Source organism: Simochromis diagramma, unplaced genomic scaffold, assembly GCF_900408965.1.
Source record: "Simochromis diagramma unplaced genomic scaffold, fSimDia1.1 OVJJ01000604.1, whole genome shotgun sequence".
In the NCBI taxonomy this organism is placed as follows: domain Eukaryota; kingdom Metazoa; phylum Chordata; class Actinopteri; order Cichliformes; family Cichlidae; genus Simochromis; species Simochromis diagramma.
In genome coordinates this window covers 3,972,903-3,992,645 of record NW_024387416.1, presented here as the reverse complement: position 1 = coordinate 3,992,645, position 19,743 = coordinate 3,972,903, and the positions used below count along the sequence as shown (strand labels likewise).

The 19,743-nt window shown below is 41.3% G+C and overlaps 1 protein-coding gene across 5 annotated transcripts in view; it reads left to right on the top strand.

Annotated features, from left to right (window-relative positions):
* pcxb (pyruvate carboxylase b) overlaps positions 1-19,743 on the top strand; it is a 294,355-nt gene that overhangs the window by 259,394 nt on the left and 15,218 nt on the right. For all 5 annotated transcript variants that reach the window (XM_040012478.1, XM_040012479.1, XM_040012477.1 and 2 more), the window contains 4 exons: positions 6,171-6,328; positions 6,942-7,028; positions 14,112-14,291; positions 18,437-18,611. In XM_040012478.1, coding sequence (XP_039868412.1) covers positions 6,171-6,328; positions 6,942-7,028; positions 14,112-14,291; positions 18,437-18,611 — 600 coding nt within the window. The remainder of the gene's footprint in view (positions 1-6,170; positions 6,329-6,941; positions 7,029-14,111; positions 14,292-18,436; positions 18,612-19,743) is intronic.

Here is a 19,743-nt window from a genome sequence, read left to right as displayed (position 1 = left end):
AGAGCATGACATAAATGTTTCAGTGAAAGAAATTTTGGCGCAGTCCGGTTTAATGACACAATATCAATTTGTGAGCATACAGTACCAAAAAAAATGGGAACAGAAAGACAAGGTCATTACTCAAAAGCCAGAATTTTTCAAGTCTCTCAGGTTATTCATGGAATTTCAATTTGCAGACCGTCTCACACACATTTGTGCACACTCGTGCTCTATCCTGTATCCTGGGGTGACCCTGGTAAATGCATTATGCATACAGCTCCCTCTCACATCCAGCTTCTTTTATACCTGTCATCTTGGCCTCGTGTCTTTTCATCACCGCATGATTTTTGTGCCTCTCTCCCTTTCCCTCTCTGTTTGCCCATCTTACTACATTTGTAATCAAGAAAAGCACTGTCTGACACTTCCATACCTCACTGACCCTAGTCTGTTTACTGCTTCTCTCCCAGCTTTCTTCCATCTCTCTTTCAAAGCAATAATCAGTGCAGTGTAGTGTGCGCTGCCTATTCGATCTCCCACCCTCTCTCTGCTCTTATGCCTTTTCCTATTACTCCCCCTGCTTTTACATTGTCTTCCCTCGTCATCCTCCTCTTCCTTCTTTCTCAATCTGCGACAAACCAATTAACTGCACTTTCCATGCCTCCAACTCCCCCTCTGCTTGTCCTTTCCCTTCGTCTCCCTCAAAATCTCTCTTGGTATCTCTTTCTCCCAGAGAAATGGCAAAGCATTGGCTCTGTGGTTAATTTGTTTGTCTTCATGCTGTCTCTTTGTTTATGCAGTAAGCCGCGACGTGCGTACATACCCGTGCGTTTTAAAAGTCATACATATTCACACATAGTTATGCAGCTGAATGATGACACATATTAAAATGGTCCTCATGTTTATTTGACACTGCATTTACTGCCTTCTCTTGTGCATCATGCTTGGATTTAATTGATAAAATATTTAGTAACAAATGGCAGACGCTCTGCTCAGAGGTTATATGTTAACTGTGTAGACGGTCAAACCCTACACACTCACAGCTGGACCCAGACAAACGTTTGAGCAGAGGCATTAAATGTATCCAACCTGTTACATCTACCCTTGTATTTGGGTTTTTTCTCCCACAATGTTATTGTGTCTTCGTCTCATCAGCCTCTGGTGTGTGTGTGTGTGTGTGTGTGTGTGTTACAACTGTATATGTGTGTCAGTCTACAAAGTGTGTGTATAGATTAATGAAAGCAGAAGTATGCGTCTGTCTGTTTGTATCCTCTGTTAGTGATTTTGTGCTGCTAATGAGCTGAATATTGATGGCAGTTCGTCACTACCAAGCAGCCATCTGTGTGAGTGATCTATGGACATGTGTGTTCCCATGGGTGCCTAAAAGGGGGGAACAAGTGAAGCAAACGAATCCACACTATTCAATTATGGAAAAAGCTTGTCCTATCATCCTTTGTGTTCTAATTATAGATTTATCGTCATACGGTTGCGTGTGTGTCGGATTTATTTACAAGGATCTGTGTACAAAAGGAGCAAGGGGTGAGCAGATGAAGATTTGTGTCTGATTCTCAGTTTACTATTGAATAAAATTAATTGCAAAGTTAATCTTCTAAGATTGAATGTTTATTATTTCAGACTAATTCAAAGTCATTCAGACTTTCAGACCATTTTTTTCCTTAATTGTCTTTAGAGTACCAGGGGCATTAGTTTGATCATACGGCAGCTGAAGCTGGTTGTTTGCTTGCTATTGAAGTCGCAGGCTGGCTTGAGTTAGAGCACCTCTCTCCAGGTTGGGCAGTCATCATTGGGACTTTTACTGGGAATGAAGCACATCTGCAGATTTCAATTTGTAGGGGTCTTTTAGACAGTCTGGCTGGAGGCGACTGAGCAGGTTCTGCAGGACCGAGCCAGATGATGTTGGCACACAGCAGGAAGCAGCTGCTGCTGCTGTTGATTTAGACTCCGAATTGTTTTATTTGAACTACACCAGGCTTCAGAAATGTAACTTATTCCAAAATACACAAAAGATTTAGGTGCCACATTAAACAAAAATTAAACTAGATGAAGAAATCTTGATTAACTTAAACCTGGTAAGTCCAAATAAAGTAAGTTGTGTGAATAAAATGCTTTAAAGTAGTTGAAGAAAATGGTATTACTATGGGAAGAAGGCAAGCTGGCTAAAGTATTAACAGTAAAAGCGAGAGAGTGCGAAGTAGGAGCTAAGATCACAAAAGAATAATATGATATAAGAGAGGGAGCAAGTCGGTCGTGATCAATTGTTTTATCACACCGGTCTGGTTGAAGTGTTTCAGGGGTTTTGCACTGTTGTTGGACTTGACACCCTGAATCCTTTCAGAAATATCTTTTTTCTATTATTAGTTTAATTCTGTTTAGAATAAACCACAGTGTTGACCAAAGAAACTGAAGGGCCATTGACATAGTGTAATTCAGTCATTGTGTTACTTACTGACTGAATAATGTGTCATGCAATGTGTCATGTGTTCAGCTGTGGCTCGCCAGTCGGCCTTGTTAGACCATTTAATAATTTGTGAGCTCCTGTTCCTTACAAATAAATATCGAGGGACAACAGAAGAGCAATCAAATCATCATAGTTTTGTCAATGTGGAAATGAGTTTCCTCAGATATGGCAGACCGTTGTCCTTTTTTTGCACACAGCTTCGGTTTCTTATTCCAAGATTATAAGACTGAACACCTTCCGCAGTCTTTCACTTAATGGACATGACCTCTTGTGCATGAGTAAATTTTTTAAAGTTGCTGATGATATGTTTTGTTTTGGATATGTTTAATTAAAGACGGGACTCATCACACCATTTATTAAAACCATCAAGGACTGGGCCATGGGTGGTCTCGTTATCCTGAAGCTGTCTAACAATAACAGTCATGTGCATACTTTTAAAAGGGTCCCGTTTTCATACCTTTTAGGCAAGCAAACGGTTACAGATGCCAAATTAACCGCTTTTATAGGAAAATTAGCGTTTTCTTCAGTAAAGTAAATGCAGGTTTATGGCAGCGGGGTGAGAGAGAGGGGTGAGAGTGAGACAAAGACGTGTGGAACATCTTCAAAACATCTCCAGAGTCGTTGAAGATGTTTTCAAGAACTGTAGAAATGACACACAAGATTCTCTTATATTGAATGGTTCATTCTTATTGAATATGACGCCACTAAGATGTTCTTAGTTCTTTAAATGTCTTGCAACAAACGGTGTCCTTGTTCAACTCTTATTGCAGATTATCTTCATCCCCCCCAAATTCCACTGAGACTCAGATTCGGGGTGTGTAAACCTGTCCACTTGCTGACACTTTAAATGAAATGTTAGCTTGTAAGATGATGTTTTGACCTTTCATTATCTCCTTATTTCAGCTTATAACTCAGTCACATATAATTTGTTTATTTTTAAACAATATCAAGTGTCACACTGTGTTTGGGAATTAATTCAAACCAGTTTAAAAAATCGTTTTGAATCACTATTTGAGTTGATTAGGTCAAAGCCTTAGTAGTCAAACATCATTCTTTGGCGGTCACAGTCTGTTAATCCCCTGCAGTGTGACAGAAGTGAGAAATGTGCCATTTAGCATAATTGCAATTAAGACTTGGAAAAAGAGCAGATAGGCTAACACATGCATTAACTGTGGCCTACCAGACTTTAGGGTAGCTGAGATTACAATTCTACTGTTGGTTAAATACTAAACCAGTCAAATCAGTGTTAGCCGAGTTTGCCCGCCCACCTGATGTTACCTTCATGGAGGAAAAAGAAGCAACCCTCCTGCTCTAAGTAGACATCAGCCTGATGAGTTTAAGATCTCTAGTTTGCTCACTGAGTCTTATTTAATAAAACATGATGTTAATTATGTGCATTGTGGTTACATTCATGTCAGAAGTTATGATAAAGGAGGTTATGTTTTGGGGTCATAGCCCTTACCCATGACCTCCGGTTCCAAAACGCTAAGAGCTCAGGGACCCCCTCTCTTCTCACACCCAGATCTCACACTGACAGGAAGTGATTGAATTACCATGGTTACAGGGCATTCCTCTTTGTTGTAGCCACCGTTTTAAATCGGTGGACTTAAAATTAGGTGGTTTAAAGTTGCAAATGTCTCTTTGTCCCCACACGTATAAAGTTGAGTGTGGCGGCTCAGCTGCAGCTGATTTTAGGGAGGAGCTAAAGATTCGCCCACGGTGACCTTTGAATCACACTCAGCTGCCGAACATGTCCCCACACTGTATTAATCCAAACTATAATTTCACAACGGAAGCATAAATGAAAGATTAAAAATAAGTGTTCACAAACAGAGAAGAAAATGGACCCAATTACTGCCTGACTTGGCAGACGGTTGAATTTGAGGAGCAACAACATGCACATTAATATCACATTAATTTCACAGTAGCTCCATTTACCCGCCAAGATCAGTGGAGGCACGCAAACACTTTGGAGTATGTACTCCTTCAATCTAAAAAGTACGAGCTTGTCTCTCAGTTACTGAAGTAATAAGTTTGGCTCGTTAATATGGCTGATTTTTGTCATCATTAGCCAAAAGCTCAGTGTACTGCCATTTCTGTCATGGTATTAAAGCAGTTGTAAGGTAAGCTGCTTTAACACACCTTAAGTGGCAGCAACAAATGCTGTTTTTTTTGTTGTTGTTTTTTAAAGATCTCAAAATATCCGAGGGATTTAACAAGCAGCTTTGATGTAGCATAGACTAGATTAAAATACAGAGTGACTTTTCCAGCATGCTTACAGGCTCCGAGTACAATTTACACAATAGGTAAACTAGATATTATCCTGTAATACACCTTCCAGAAGACATGAGCATGAGCTGCTGCTGCTGCTGCTGCTGCAGACTAGTTTGTTGAAAGTACATTATAAAAACTACAGGCTGATACTGTGTTATTGATAGAGGAGGGAAAGAGACTACATAGAAACCTACCAAGCAGGCATCAGCATCATAAGCCCACAATTGACTAGTTGGCACAGTGCGCATGTTGTCAATATGACTAATTCAGATAAATGGCAGGCTCCCATGGCTTCACTAACGGTTCATCTGTATTTATAGACCGTATCACAATGTAAGCTAAATCTGGTGATTGCTACTTTACATGAAGACAACAGTATTGTCGTTTAATGCTGAATGCATTTAATCCCATCAGCCAATTCATATGCTGTGCTATTACTGGGTTGGACGTGATCACACAGATTTGTCAGCGATATATATTCATGATGGGAATCTCCTGTTCCAGCACATCTTAAAGGTGCTCTGAGATCTATGACTCTGGAGGCTATTTGAGAGTATTGTGACAATCCTCCTGCTAAAAGGAGTCATCAGGAGATTGTCACACTGTGGCTATAAAAGAATAGACATGGTAAGTAGCAATGCTCGGGTAGGCTGTGGCATTTAAAAAGATCATCCATTGCTTTTCATATCTTCTGTTTGGTGACTCTGCTGAGAATTGCAGCCTCTGTTTCCTATACTGAGCTGATACAAGTTTCTGTTGCCGTAGCCCATCTGGTTTGAGGTTCAACATGTTGTGCACTCGGAGATGCCCTTCTACATACCTCGGTTATAACAAGTGGTTATTTGAGTTTGTTTCCTTCCTATCAGCTCAAAGCAGTCTGGCCCTTCTCCTGACCTCTGCCATCAACCAAACATTTTCACCTAGAGAACTGCTGCTCGCCGGATATTTGCTTTTTTCCAGACAGTTCTGTGTAAACCCTAGAAAAAGGTGATAGTTTGAGAAAATTTCAGTAGAAATCCAGTTTGTGAAATGCTCACATCAGTCTGACACCAACAGCCATAGCACATTCAAAGTCTCTGAATTCACCTTGTTGCCATTCTGATGCTCCGTTTGAACTTTGACACTTTGGTCTGAGTGCATTTAAGTGCTGCCCTTGTGATCTGCTGATTAGATATTTGCATTAACATATAGTTTAACAGGTTTAGACGGGCCAGGCGAGTGTAAGTAACCCCTAAGATTACAAACTCAAATTTCTCCTCAGGGTCTCTATCTCTAGTGACATGCTTTAGTTTTCTATATTAAAAGACCTCAAACATCAAAATATCTTTGCTTTTGTTTTTGCCCCATGTGACATTTAAGTGTAAAGTAATTTTCAGTTCAAGTCGCATAACTGTGTGCACTGAGCACAGATTTGATGTCAGTTTACTGTCCTGTTTTGCAGGCATCGCTCTGGAGAAGGTGTTTGACTACAGTGAATACTGGGAAGTAGCCAGAGGCTTGTATGCTCCGTTTGATTGCACTGCCACCATGAAATCTGGCAATGCCGACGTGTATGAGAATGAGATACCCGGGGGACAGTACACCAACCTTCACTTCCAGGTACAGTTAAATGCTGCTGTTTTGTTTTTGCCTGTCAGTGGATTATTTCGAAGCTAAAAACATTAGGTTACTGCATTGTACGAATCCAATTCCAAAATTTGCGACTGGTACGATGAACTGCGTTCACGCTGTGCCTGTTTTCTAATGCGCTGACACCTGAGGTCCCAAAGATCACGCGTATCCAGTACTGATTTGCATTCTGTTGTCATTTACATTTTACACAGCGTCCCAGTGTTTTGTAACTGGGTTTGTATCTGGTTAACTTAAAATGGAGAAACAGGTTCTCTGTGTCTATTAGCTCAATATAACATATCATCTGTTTCAGTCACTGTTGTTAACATGGTTGTGCTTAAAGTTCAAAGCTCAATGCTTATTCCAGTGTTTGTGAATGCTGTGCCAAAATACAAGCAAGACTCTGCAGCGTTTGTGCTGTTAGAGTCACACTGAAAAATTTAAGAGATCATTTCAAAGTGATTTAAACCGCAGGACCGTCGCTGTAGAATTCTTCCCAAGTGTTCAGCTGCAGGACTGGCTTGTCCAGCATTCCTTGATTTTTCTCTTAAATTGGTTGTAATGAAAAGAAAAGCTTACTCGGTTCATTGGTCTATTGCAGGCTCACAGTATGGGACTGGGCAACAAGTTCAAGGAGGTGAAGAAGGCCTACGCAGAGGCCAACAAACTACTTGGAGACCTTATTAAGGTGAGACATGGACACAGAGCATCCCAGCTTGCTCTTTATTTTCATGAGCAAGCTTTAATTTAGTTTACCAGCACAACAAAGATGCATTTGGAGTCAGTGATGATAGTGGCCTCAACACCCAGCTGCAGTAACTGATGCCAGAAAGTCCTAATTTAACTTGGCAGATAAGAGTATATTAGAAAGTCCTTGATTTAGGAGCATCAGCTGTGTTGGTTTATATTATCTTCTTAAACAGAGCCGTATAAATGGGTTTGGGGAAATGAGTAGAATGCACAAGGTCGGGCACATTTGCAGCGTTAATGATGTTTTACTTTGTAATATTATGTCTGACTTGGGTCACGTGAATTTCCTGCTGAAAGCACAATTAGAAATGAGTTTTCGATATTCTTTCATCGGCCTGGCTCACACTGACTCAGTCTGCCAAGCCGCCCCTCTTTCCTGGCTTGGCTGAGCAAAACAATCCCAGATTAAGTTAGGTGCGTTCACTGTTCTGTGCAGTCTGAATTCACTTTCAGTGCAGCAGTATATTTGGCTTTCCTCAGCTTCCTTTTCTTCCGAGTAATTTTGTTGTGTGCCTAACTTTTTATAGCTTTGTCATTTCCCTTGCTAGACTTGTTTATCTTTTCCCGGCTAGTCTACATTAGGCTCATTTATCCTCTCATTTACCAGGTGGATTTAACGTAACTTCAGCCATCACTAATTGTAGTCACGGACAGGGAGCTCTGCTGGAACGCTGTCATTCTGTGCCTAGGCTGACCTCCTGCCTGCTTCTTGTTTATCTTTCATTAATTACTATGTTTTTCACATTTCTTTTTCTCTCCCTGTAATTATTTTGTTCTTTCTTTTGCATTTTCTTTCATTATCGAGCCACCCTCTCACGTTCCTTCTGTTCTCCATTCCACATGCTGCTTTCTGCATTTATTCTCAGCCATCTCTTTATTTTGCTTTTTCTTACCTTAGACATGCTCCCATGGATTCCCCATTATTTTATCACCTTCTTCTCTCTTTCTTTAGGTCTCTCAATTTTCCCTCTCTGGTCCCTTCTCCCTAATTTTCTCTCCCCCTTTATGTTTTCCTCATCAATCCCCTACCCCTCTGCCCATGCCTCTCTATCAATTCAATTAAGACTCTGTGGGCTTCACTGCACAAGCCAATGTTGGCTTAATGTGCCTACGGGCCCTGCTATGCTCTCCGTTGTATCCTGTTAGCTCGACAATGGCTGTGTCTCTCACACTGCTGGTTTGTCGATAAGGGAGAAGGAGTGCGCTTGTCAGATATAGACATGGAGTACACACACCACATACTACACTGGCAGTAAGCAGTGCACCTAAAGTATATGCCCACACGCACCACGGCGAAGCCCATATCTTTGAAGTTTAGTGCCGTCAGTGAAGGAGAAATGGGGATACTTTCCTCATTTTAATCAAGAACACAGCTCTAATTATTTCAGATTAAAAAACAAAGTTAAATGTCTAATCGTCTTCAAAGCATTTACATAAAAGTGATTTGCATTAAAGGGATTGTTTACTTCACAGAGTCTATTAATTCATGTTTTCTTGCAGTGGGTGTCATGTTCTGAATTAAGAAATCAAGATATTTGTACTGGATGTCTCAACTTACAAAACTGCATCATTACTTAAGCTCATGGGCCTCTCACTCAGTACCAGACAACATCAAACTCGACACGGGAATCTGGGAGATTTTCATAAAATGCTTATAAGCCTGACAGTTTCATAGCTTAATATTAATTCCAGATGTGCAGCTGAGTATAATCATTACGTTGCTTGCTGAGTATCCTGTACCAGTTCTGTAAATCTGCCTTAATCCACAGACTTGATTTACAATTATAAACAGGTATAAAACTACCTCATTAGTTTTCCTTCGCATTAGTGACCATGAAGTTCAGAAAGATCAGATTGAATCTCTTAATGATCGTGGACCAGCCGTTCGTTTGCATGCAGAGCATTTGAACTATGACTATTTAATGACCCAAGCTACAATGACTCGACTAAATATGACACCTGCAGTAGGATTAGGATTGTGCTCTGTTTTCATGTATGTATCACATACAGTTTGTTTAGGTTTAATCTCAATTTTAAATGCATGCATGTGGTAAAATGTAGTGCTGGGAATGCTAAGCTGAAAAGACCTTGAAACTGGTGAGCAGCTATAGAATAGAAACGCAAGATTTGTTTCCGTTTTCCACCTTGTGTAACACATCATGTACGCTGCGTGTTTTGGTTGATGTCAGTCTCCTTTGCCCTCCTGTCAGCCTACTGGTCACATAGTGCATAGTATATGTACAGTACAACTACTGAGCCGACAAACCTTGTCTGGAAGATAAGAAGGGTTCTTGTCTCGTTCTAAATCTACTCGTTACTGATTGGAAGACTCGAGTGAGAAACCCCCACACACGAACAGATGGCTCCGGTGTTTGTGTCAGTGATTTGAACTGAAAATGCACATAAAGCAATGAGCATTTCTAAAGTTAATTTTTATCTACGCAAATGTCAGCGCAACATGCATTGCAGCAAAAGCTGCTGGGTTAATTGGCAATGACTTGCATATTGCTTGAGCATAAGTTGTCAAACTCACCAGGGCCTCCCTTCCTCGATTTCCCTGCTTTTAACTTGTTTTGCTATCAACTTCCAGTCTCCTCCTCTCTCTCTCAGCTACATCTGTCTCAGCGTGAGCTTGTCGGTATAAAGAGGACAGCTTGTATATGCATTTGTGAGTGTGCTCTGTCTTCTTCCCTTACCCTGTCACTTTCCTCTTGCAATTACAAGCACGTATCCACTCACCTCCCCATCTCAAAACACACTCGGTCTCATACTTCGAGGTGGACCACCTCCTTGTATTGCCCGTGGGGCTGCAGATGTCTACTGCTCTTCTCTGTTTGCTTCTGTCTCTCCTCCCCTCGGTTAATCTGTCCATCCCTTTATTTCTCCCTCTTAGTCTTCCTGCCTCACTCCTCATCACCCCGTTTGCAGTCTCTCCCCACTCTCACTCTCCAGTTTCATTTGGTCTCATCTCCTCCTCCATCACCGCCTCCCACCTTCCCTCATTTCGATTACTTCCTTCATGTATCTCTAATCTTTCTATCGTTTCTCCCCTCCCCCTCTTCTCTAAGCCTCTCGTTATCGCTCCTCTCTCGTCTCCTCCCCTCCTGACAGGTACCATTCTTCACTCTGCTCCTAGCTTGGCTGGCTGGGCAGGGCGTGTATGTGTTTTCGTTACATTTGCCTTCTCCCTGAAACAGTCGCGCACACACTGATCTGGATGATATAATCCTACGCTCTTTAGGGCAGTTCAGGTTTGGATAGTTGCATTTCGAGCAAAGTACACAGATGCACACACAAAATCCACCGGCATGCCGCACACTCAAACGTGCCATTGTGCCACATTTCTGCTGCCAGGGGTGCGAAGTCACACAGGACCACTTAGTGAGGACTGCACATTAGTTGAAGTGAGAAAGATGGACAGAGGGTGGAAGAGCAGTGTGAGAGAAAAGGAAGACGGAGGTGGTGGGAACGGAAAGAGCCGCTGGAGGTGGGTGAGGGTGGAACAGGGCTTGTCTCAGATGTGATAATGAGAGCTTTAATTTGGATTAATCGGCATTAATTCCTGATAAAAAGCATTTATGGGCGAGAGGCAGAAATGACAGGAGCTAATTTAATCTCCCTATTCAGTCTCCAAAGTAGCTTTGGGTAACAGAATGTAAAATATGTCCAGTGTAAATTATTTAGCACTGTATCTATACAACACTAACGGTAAACATGTGCGTAGATGTTTATTTTTATCTTCAGCCTTGCCAAAGTGTGACTCGATGAATGGCAATGTCAGTAAGTGGGTCAGTTTCTCTGCCGTCTCAGCTACTGAAAGGATCAACATGAACATTTACAGAGAAACTTCTGCTCCCCAGGACAAAGACGGTTAGTCTTTTCCTTTTTCTGTTTTAGTGACGCTCTGAAATTGAACGCAGGACCTTAAATTGATCAGATTTCTCTCTGCGCGTCTCAACATCTCAGAGCAGATTGTTACAAATTTTATATCCAATCTGGTCCCAGTATGTCTTTCCCAGAGGGAATCCAGCGACTCTCCTCAAGGTTTCTGGCTGAATAAGATGTAGATGTAACACGGTGCAGTGTTTAGCACTGTCAACCTTTTAGCGGGGCTTAACACCCGGTTTCTTGGTCTTGTCAGGGGAAAAAGATAACAGCAGGCGTTTTCTACTGCAGTGCATTTTGTTCAGAGGCTCAAGAAGCTGATTACTTATGTCAGTCCAGTCAAAAGCTAAACTTCCCTCTAAAGTAGTGGCATAAAGACACCATCTTATCAGTAAGACGGAGAGCGATCAGCAGCCAAGAGTCTGAGCTCGGCTTCGCGCAGGAACAGAGGAAATCAGATTTTTCTAACCCGACCACAATGTGATTTTCCTCACTCCTCGTCTAAAAATATAGGAAAGCTCACACATCATATATATAGCTCATACACCGCTGAAAATATGATTTCTCTTTTTCCCCGTGTGTGAGGCATCCGGAGAGAGTTGGAGGTGGGTGATTCATCAACAGAGATTGATAATGAGAGTAACACTCGTGATGTTACTGTGGATCAAGCAAAGAGAAATATTTGGCAGACGGACTAGAGAGAAGAGGGATGGGAACGGGACCAAGTTGATTCATGAAGGAAGAGTAAAAATCCAACATGTTGGCTTTTAGTGTAAAGACAAAGGTCAAGATAGTGAGTGAGGGATGAAGTAAGAAGGCTGTTCTGTGAAGATGGGTAATAAAGATGAAAAGATGTAACACCTGTGCAGTGAAAGGAGGAGAAACATGAACTCCAGACGCAGAGAAAACTAAGCAACATTGAGCTTTGCTGTGTTTTGATTGATTTTAAGTAACTCAGCAGTATGCTTTTGTTTGACATCTCCACAGTTTGTATTAACAACCGGCTCAAGGTTTTCTGCAGTCGTTCATTGTGTAAAAGCAGGGTGTCATTATAGCCTCTACTCACAAACCCCGTCAACCTGAACTACAGGTGTTGTAGCCGACAATGCTGAAGGGAGGTGCATTTCTTCTATCTTGTTTCTTGTCTCGCTGCGTAATCACTTGCACTTGTCCTTTGAAAATAGTCCAAATGGTTTTGGGCTTTAGCAGGCATCCTGGGGCTGTTCTTGACACTTTGCTTCTGATTGCACAGAAACAAGTTTCAAAAGAACTGATCTGATCGTGTTGATGTTTGTTAAAATGCAGTTGCACAGTGGGAGGAACCGTTTGAGACACTTTCATTATTTTGTCACTTAAGTATTGTTTTTTTTGACCAAAGATGTTATAATGCTGTATCAGGATTTGCTCTGTTGATCTGATAGTGTAGCTTAAATCGTTTATACTGTTTGCTTCCACTGATGGCATTTTCTATTTTTACAGCAGCTTGACATGAAAAAAAAAGTCAGTATTGCTATGTCTAAACACAAAAAGCGCTTACACACACACATTCTCGTTTTGCAATCTTAGTGAGGACATCTAGTTCACATAATGCTGCTTGCCCCAAACCCCTACCATCAAAATATGCCTAACCATAATGTAATTGGTTACCCTGGCATAAAGACACATTTGAACCTGAAAACGCCTTCAAACTCATGAGGACTGGTGTGCATGTCCTCTCTTGGTCCCCATAAGTATAGTAGAATGCCAGTTTCTGGTCCTCACAAAGATGCCTAAACAGGAACACACACACACACACACACACAGGGCTGTAGTTGTTGAAAGACTGAAGTGATCCCACGAGCTCAGATAGCCTAACAAGCACCCAAATCCCAGGAGGTTGTAGTAATCCCAGAGTGTGCTTTATTTCTTCCTCACAATAATTTGGTGTCGCTTCTTTGAGAAATAGGTGTCAAGGTCTTTGTTTGGGGATTCCTCAGGGAATGTCAGCTTAATCTATATTTGTTCATCCATTTTCTCTCCTTGCTCTCTCTCCTTTTGAGTGCTCTAATTGCCTTGGAAATAGACTTTGTGTAAAACGTGGACCCGCTTCCTGCATGCGCTGCTCCTTCAGCTGTCAGTTCTTACATTTACAGACGATGCATCGGGGTTGAAAACAACCCCAAAAACCAAAATGTGAAAATGGTTTTTAAATTTAGAAGAGGTTAAATCTGGAAGGTGAAACTAACAGTATCTTTTCTGTTTTATTCCCCCTTGGCTCTCTCTTTCTAACAGATGATAAAATGTTAAGGACTGAGTACAAACCGTAGTGTTTGTTTATGAGATTGGAAGTTGGTGGGTCATATTAATTGACCCCTTTCTCACTTTAATGGTCCAAGCACCAGATGGAAGTCAACAGGAAAGCCTTAAATTTGCGTCTCCAATCATTACAATAAGAGTAATGTGTGCAACTGATATTTGCACCAGTGTCCTGTTCAGTCTGAAGTGACTCTACCTATCACCATTATGCTAATAGGGATCGCTATTACCATAATGATATGCCATTATAAATAATGAAAGAGTGAATACGTGTGATTTTAATGAATGTTTTCTGCACCCTTTTTTCTTCCCTCCTCGTTTTCAGGTTCATTCTGTTTTCACGGAGCAGACCAAATCAGATGATTAAAGAGGCTGTGTCGATGTAAACATCTTTTCATTTCCCTTCCTCCGGGTCTCTCTGTGCTTAATCTTTGTAGACAGCATCTTCATTAAAACAAACACTCTGTGACCACTTCTCTTTTGCTGAAATCACCGCGGATGTGCAGAAATACCTGTGCTCTGCAAACGGGAGGACTTGCCGTGGAAGAATGCTGTAGCCTGACAAACTGCAGCAACTTCTATTCTAACATTACCCAACTAAAAAGATGCTCGATTTTCTCTTAATACTTTATTTTTTTCTCTATAAATATGTGGATATATATATATTTTTTTTCTGTCAGCTTAAAAGGCACAGTGAATAACAGCGGCTCTCCTTGTCCTAAGCAAACTGTGATAAATAGAAGTATCTAACTGAAGGGTACATCAGGCTAACAGTAACTTTCTTTATCCAGAAATGGGTTTAACACTCCCAAAGTGCTCAGACTTTTTTCCTCTTTGCTAGGTGACTCCTTCCTCAAAGATCGTGGGTGACCTGGCCCAGTTCATGGTGCAGAACAACCTGACCAGAGCAGAGGTGGAGGAGAGAGCGGACGAGTTGTCCTTCCCCCTCTCTGTCGTCGAGTTCCTTCAGGGATACGTTGGGATACCACACGGAGGATTCCCTGAGCCGTTCAGATCTAAGGTACTCATATTGGAGTCTTTGTATATAATTACAATAAGGATTTGTACAAAAGCATTCATTTATTTATTTAAAAACCATTTAACTTCCAATCTGCTGGAATAAATGGACACGGCTATTTAGATCACAAAATACTCGCTCAACATTTGTCCTTCACGTCCTTCACCTGTGCCTTTTTGTAACAAACACGGGCCAGAGAGCTTCATTAAAGGTGTGCATGCAATTACACACATGCAAACACTCAAGTTGTGTTTCATGCTTTATCTCATCTGGCACAAGCTGAAAACAGTTTCTTTGCCTCTGCTCTTCTTTTCTCGTCTCCTCACGAGTGCATACAGCGAGGGCGACCGCTATGCGCATCAGGGGGCCACCAGCATGACGTCTCCTTGGGAGTTACAAGAACACACAGAGGATTTAAAAAATGTCACAATTTCCCCAATTTTTCTAACATAGTGGCTAGTTGACATTTCTGAAAAGTTTTTTTTTCAGTATTTCCTTTTCCATCTAATATATTGACCAGTGTAAGTGTGTAGATGTACGGTTAAAGGGAATTTTTAATACTTTAATGTATTCCCCCACTGGTCAAGTCATTTTTAAAGCCTCAGTTCATAGCTTAGTTTTATCTTAAACGATCTGTCGGTTTGTTTTTGTCGTCTCCCGTCCTTCCCTTTCTTTGTTTGTTTGAAACATCGCTTGTCCCCCTGCCACTTTTCTTCTTCCTCAAACATAATCAGATGTTTTTTATTTAGTTGTGATGGTATATTGGTGTGTCTTATGTTTTTAAATACTTTGTCTGGTGAGTCATTACCATTTTAAAAAGCACAGATAGCTGCTGTGTTCATTCCGGTCATCAGGTTTGGTTTGTGGTTTTCTGTTCAGTCAGCATTCACGCTGCAAGATGCTAAAGTGTCACTGTTTTCTTTTTTCATGTAACTTGTTACCTAAGTGGATATTTGCATTCCAAATAATGCAAAAAAGTCACCAGACTTTTTTTAAAAACAACTATCAGAGCTGCAGGTTGCATCGTAGTGTGTACTCCGAGTAAATACTCCATACGAAATCCTGTCATCTCAGCCAGAACATCTGACTAAATCTCTCGATATTCAGACACCGACAGCCCGTCAGCACCGAGGGGCAGTTGAGCGCACAGCATAACTTCAGTCGTTCATTCAGTTAAATGATGACTACCACAGTTTACTTTTGCTTTGATTTCATTGTGTTTTAATTTGTGTGCTATTGTGTTTGCCTATGTCGACACGGAAGCCGCGCAGCTGAGACCTAAATCTTGATATTCACTCACACACACACACACCATGTATCAGCATGACTGATTTACATAACCTCGGCTCAGACGTGAAAAGACACGAGAGGAATTTTGTTTAGAGGAAAGAAAGTAAAACATTTATCACATTATCTTTAGAAAGCACAGCTAGCTTGTGACTACTTTGCCTTCAGTCATTGACCTTTAGTTGCTGCTGTGTCGCTCATCTTTATTAATGCATATAAGCACACACATAACCCCAGCTGTACGCTGTAGCTTAAGGTTATATTCGTACGCCATCAGCAAAGAAGCAGCAGTGTTTCCTTAATGGTGCTTCGGTGGTGTTAATTAGCTGGTGAACAGGCGTTCCATAATTATATCACATTCATTCATTTCTCAAAGGCTGTCGCAAAGTTACTTTCATTCCTTTGAATCATAAAGTGTTAACTGAGTTGTTTCCTCGTCTGGTGCGGGTGGAAAAAACACAATGGACAAGGGAAAAAGATGGGGGACAAGGAAGGGTGACAAGGTGGGAATGTGGATTGTGAGACTGAGGAAAGAGAAGTGTATTAGACCATCAGAAATGAAACGAGCTAATGAAATGAGTGTCATTAAAAATGCAGCATATCCCTCAGAGGAGCATACTTGAAAAGAAAGGAAAGGGGAAAACTGAGTGCGTGTGATGTTTTTAGGATTTCCCACAGAAATGCGGAGAGTCACCAAATAACCTTGGAGGAAGTTTCCTTTATTTGTTAATGGAAACAGACACACACACGGAGTCACTGTCTGTGTCTCACACTTAAACAATCAAGCATTTGGGTGTAAGGCCATCCTCAGAGGAGACTGTGCTAATGAGCAGGGACTCCAGTGAACCTGCTATCTTTGAAGTGCCTTTCTCGCACACGCACAAATGAGTAAGCTATCTTTGAACGGTTAGCTCTGTGACTAATAGAATTGCACTGGGCCCTTTGTCTAGAGATTTCTGCAGGGTGCACACACACGCTTGATGATGTTATGAAGATGCAAAGCGGCACACAAACTAGTAAACATAACAAATGTATACAGTTGTGGTAGAAAGTACGCCCTTTTTCAGTTCCAAGGTTTTACTTTTATCAGGATGCAATAAAAATCATCTGGTCCTCAGCAGGTCTTAAGTTAGGTCAGTATAACCTCAGATAAACTGTAAAACATAACTGATTTCACTGTTATTAACAAAATAAGCTGATAAACAAATACAATCAATGAACTGATCATCAGCAAGTGTGTGTGTGCACCTCTGCATGTATTATCACAATGCCAAGGAGGAAAGACCAAAGCAACGACTTGGAGAAGCAACCGTTGCTGTCCATCACTTTGAGAAGGGTTGAAAGTTTCTAAACAACTTGATGTCCATCATTCTACAGTGAGAAAGATTATTCACGAGTGGAAAATATTCAAGACAGCTGCCAATCTTCCCAGGAGTGAACATCCCAGCAAATTCTCCCCCGAGGTCAGATTGTGCAACGCTCTGACCAGAAACTGCAAAAAATACAAATATAACATCTCTGACTTTACTGGCGTCAGTTGGCGTGTTAAGACTGAACAAGTATCACTTGTGTGGGAGGGTGGCTAGCCGGGAAGCCTCTTATCTAAAAAGAACATGGGTCTGCAAAGTTGCATCTCAACTAAAGCCACAATACTTCTGGAACAACGTCCTTTGGAGAGACGAGACCAAAGTGGAGGAAACGAAACAGCAGAGCAGCACAAACACCTCATAGCAACTATCAAGCAAGGTGGAGGAGGGGTCACCTCACCATGACCCCCTCTGTATATTGCAATATTGTGTGACGATCTTCTGACAACTAAAGCTTGTCTAAAACTGGACCAGGACAGTGAAATCTGTAACAGAATGGCCCAATCAAAGAACAGATCTCAAACTGATTGAAACCTTAACAAATGCACACAAACAACAATGACCTGAAGCAGCATTTGTAAGAAAAATGGGCCAGAATTCCTCCGCAGCATGTGAGAAACTGATGAATTGCTTTGTGTACGTCTTTTTAAGTTGTTGAAGGTGCTTCTATGACCTACTGAGTCATGGGATGTGCTTAGTTTTTCACACTATAACATAGACCACAAAGGTCAGCACCAAAGACACGAGTGAAAACGCCAAGTCTTCCAGTAGCTTCCTCCTTTTGTATGTTTCAGGAGACAAAACAAGGGTTCCTACTCTTTACAGCAGCCTTTAGATGAATTGACACTTCTCAACATGATCTCCTCAGCGCACATTATTATTAGCCCCAGATCAATTGTCTCTTTCAGACACCAGCAACTGTGTGGGCAGATAAAATGTCATATCATTGGTCTTAAAGCAGTGTCTGTATATTGCTTCTGAACAGTTTCTTTGAATTGTCATTTATTTTTTTGTCACGTGTAACGCTGCAGTCATGTTTGATGGGCTGATAGTAGCTTACTGGCTGAAATGAGGGAGATGGAGAGAACTAAAGTGGAAACCACCGCAGAGCTTGACATGACAGTGCTGCTGTTTTTATGTAAATGTAAAAAAATAACTTAAGTTTCCATTCTCAGTTTCTACTGCTTCTCTCCTCCTTTGTACCTCAAAGCATTCAGTGCATCTGTCTTCCTCTCACTCTGTGTCAATTTAGTGTTTTTGACAGGTTCAAGTTTTTATGTAAAGCTGTGAAGTACAATGTGAAGGTTTTGCCATCACTTTAGATTTTTCACATGCTTCCACCTCCCATGGGGACGTTATGAAGAAAATCCAGAAAGACTGTATGACTTTTATAAAGTTTTAGTAAATAGTTTGTTCGCGACCCTCTTTTGCTTATTTTTTCCCCTCTCATTTCATCTTCATTTCCTCCTTTTCCGTTTCAACATCCTATTTCAGGTGCTGAAGTCTCTTCCCCGCATTGACGGTCGACCTGGTGCCTCTCTGCCACCTATGGACTTCAAGTCTCTGGAAGAGGGCCTGCGAGCCACACACGGGGATGACATCACCCCTGAGGATGTGATGTCAGCAGCCATGTACCCCAAGGTGTTCCAGGAGTTTAAGGAGTTTACTGGTGAGTGGACCGACTGGAAATAAACTGTAGGGTTTATGAGACTTATTTTTTTTCTGTTTCAATTTTTGTAATTTAACTGCTGTGTGAAATGTGTGTTTAATCACACTGCATTCGTGTGATTAAACAAGTCTTAGTTTGTGGTATGTTGTTCTCATTTGTGTTACTACTGGGGCTTGAAATTGGTACCAGCCAAACTTGGGTCAGGAACGCAGAGTATAAAGTTGACCCATTTGGTGCAAATATTTTTGTGTTTGGAGAGAGAAATCATTGTAATTCCAACTTGGTCTAAAGGCACAAGCTTGGAGCAAGAAATGACTAATGTAGCAAATTCAACAATAAAGGTTACATATGAATCAGATTTGACTGGAAGCAGTTTGAAGCCGCTGCCTGGATTGACCTGAGTTTAATTATTCTTTGTGGAGTTAGGACGTTGTTAGCTGTTAGTCTGGCGTTGGCTCTATGTGAAGGTTTTTAATTAATGTGCAGTTGTTCCTTCAATAGCGGGCTAGGCTCTATACAACCCTTAATCTAATGTGAACACTCATTCTTTGATGAGTGTTTCATATTTACAATATTTACCAAAACAAGCCATTTTTTAAAGCTGGATATTCTGCAGTTTCTCCTGTGTGGTGTGATGAAAATGAGCTATTATGCATCAGCATATGGGAAGTTTGGTGGGAGTTTAATAAAAGGCACATATCCGGGGCCTGTTCTCCATATCTAAATGTATATTTTAGTCTAATCAAGCTGATAGGAGTTTGGCTTGATCCCAGATCATCCAGTGGATGTAAAGTCAATCCTACACGGCAGCGAGTTTAATTACGCAAACAAGATTAAATGATTAAACTGAAGCTGTGGGATTCTTCCCGGACAGCATTTCAGGGGGATCGATTGGACAAATATCAAAATCCTTTTTCCTTTCTGATTCTTTAACTTGAGAGATTAATTTAAGTTGGAGGGACCTGGTTGTGGCTAATTTGCCAACATCTGGGGGAAAATGTGGGATTTCCTCCGTCTGCCCATCAACAGTTGTGGATGAGTTGCAGTAATTACAGCGAGGGACCTGTGATGTGACGGAACATCTGATGAACTTAAAATCAAGTCACTGCTGCTGCACCATGTCAGGGGCTCA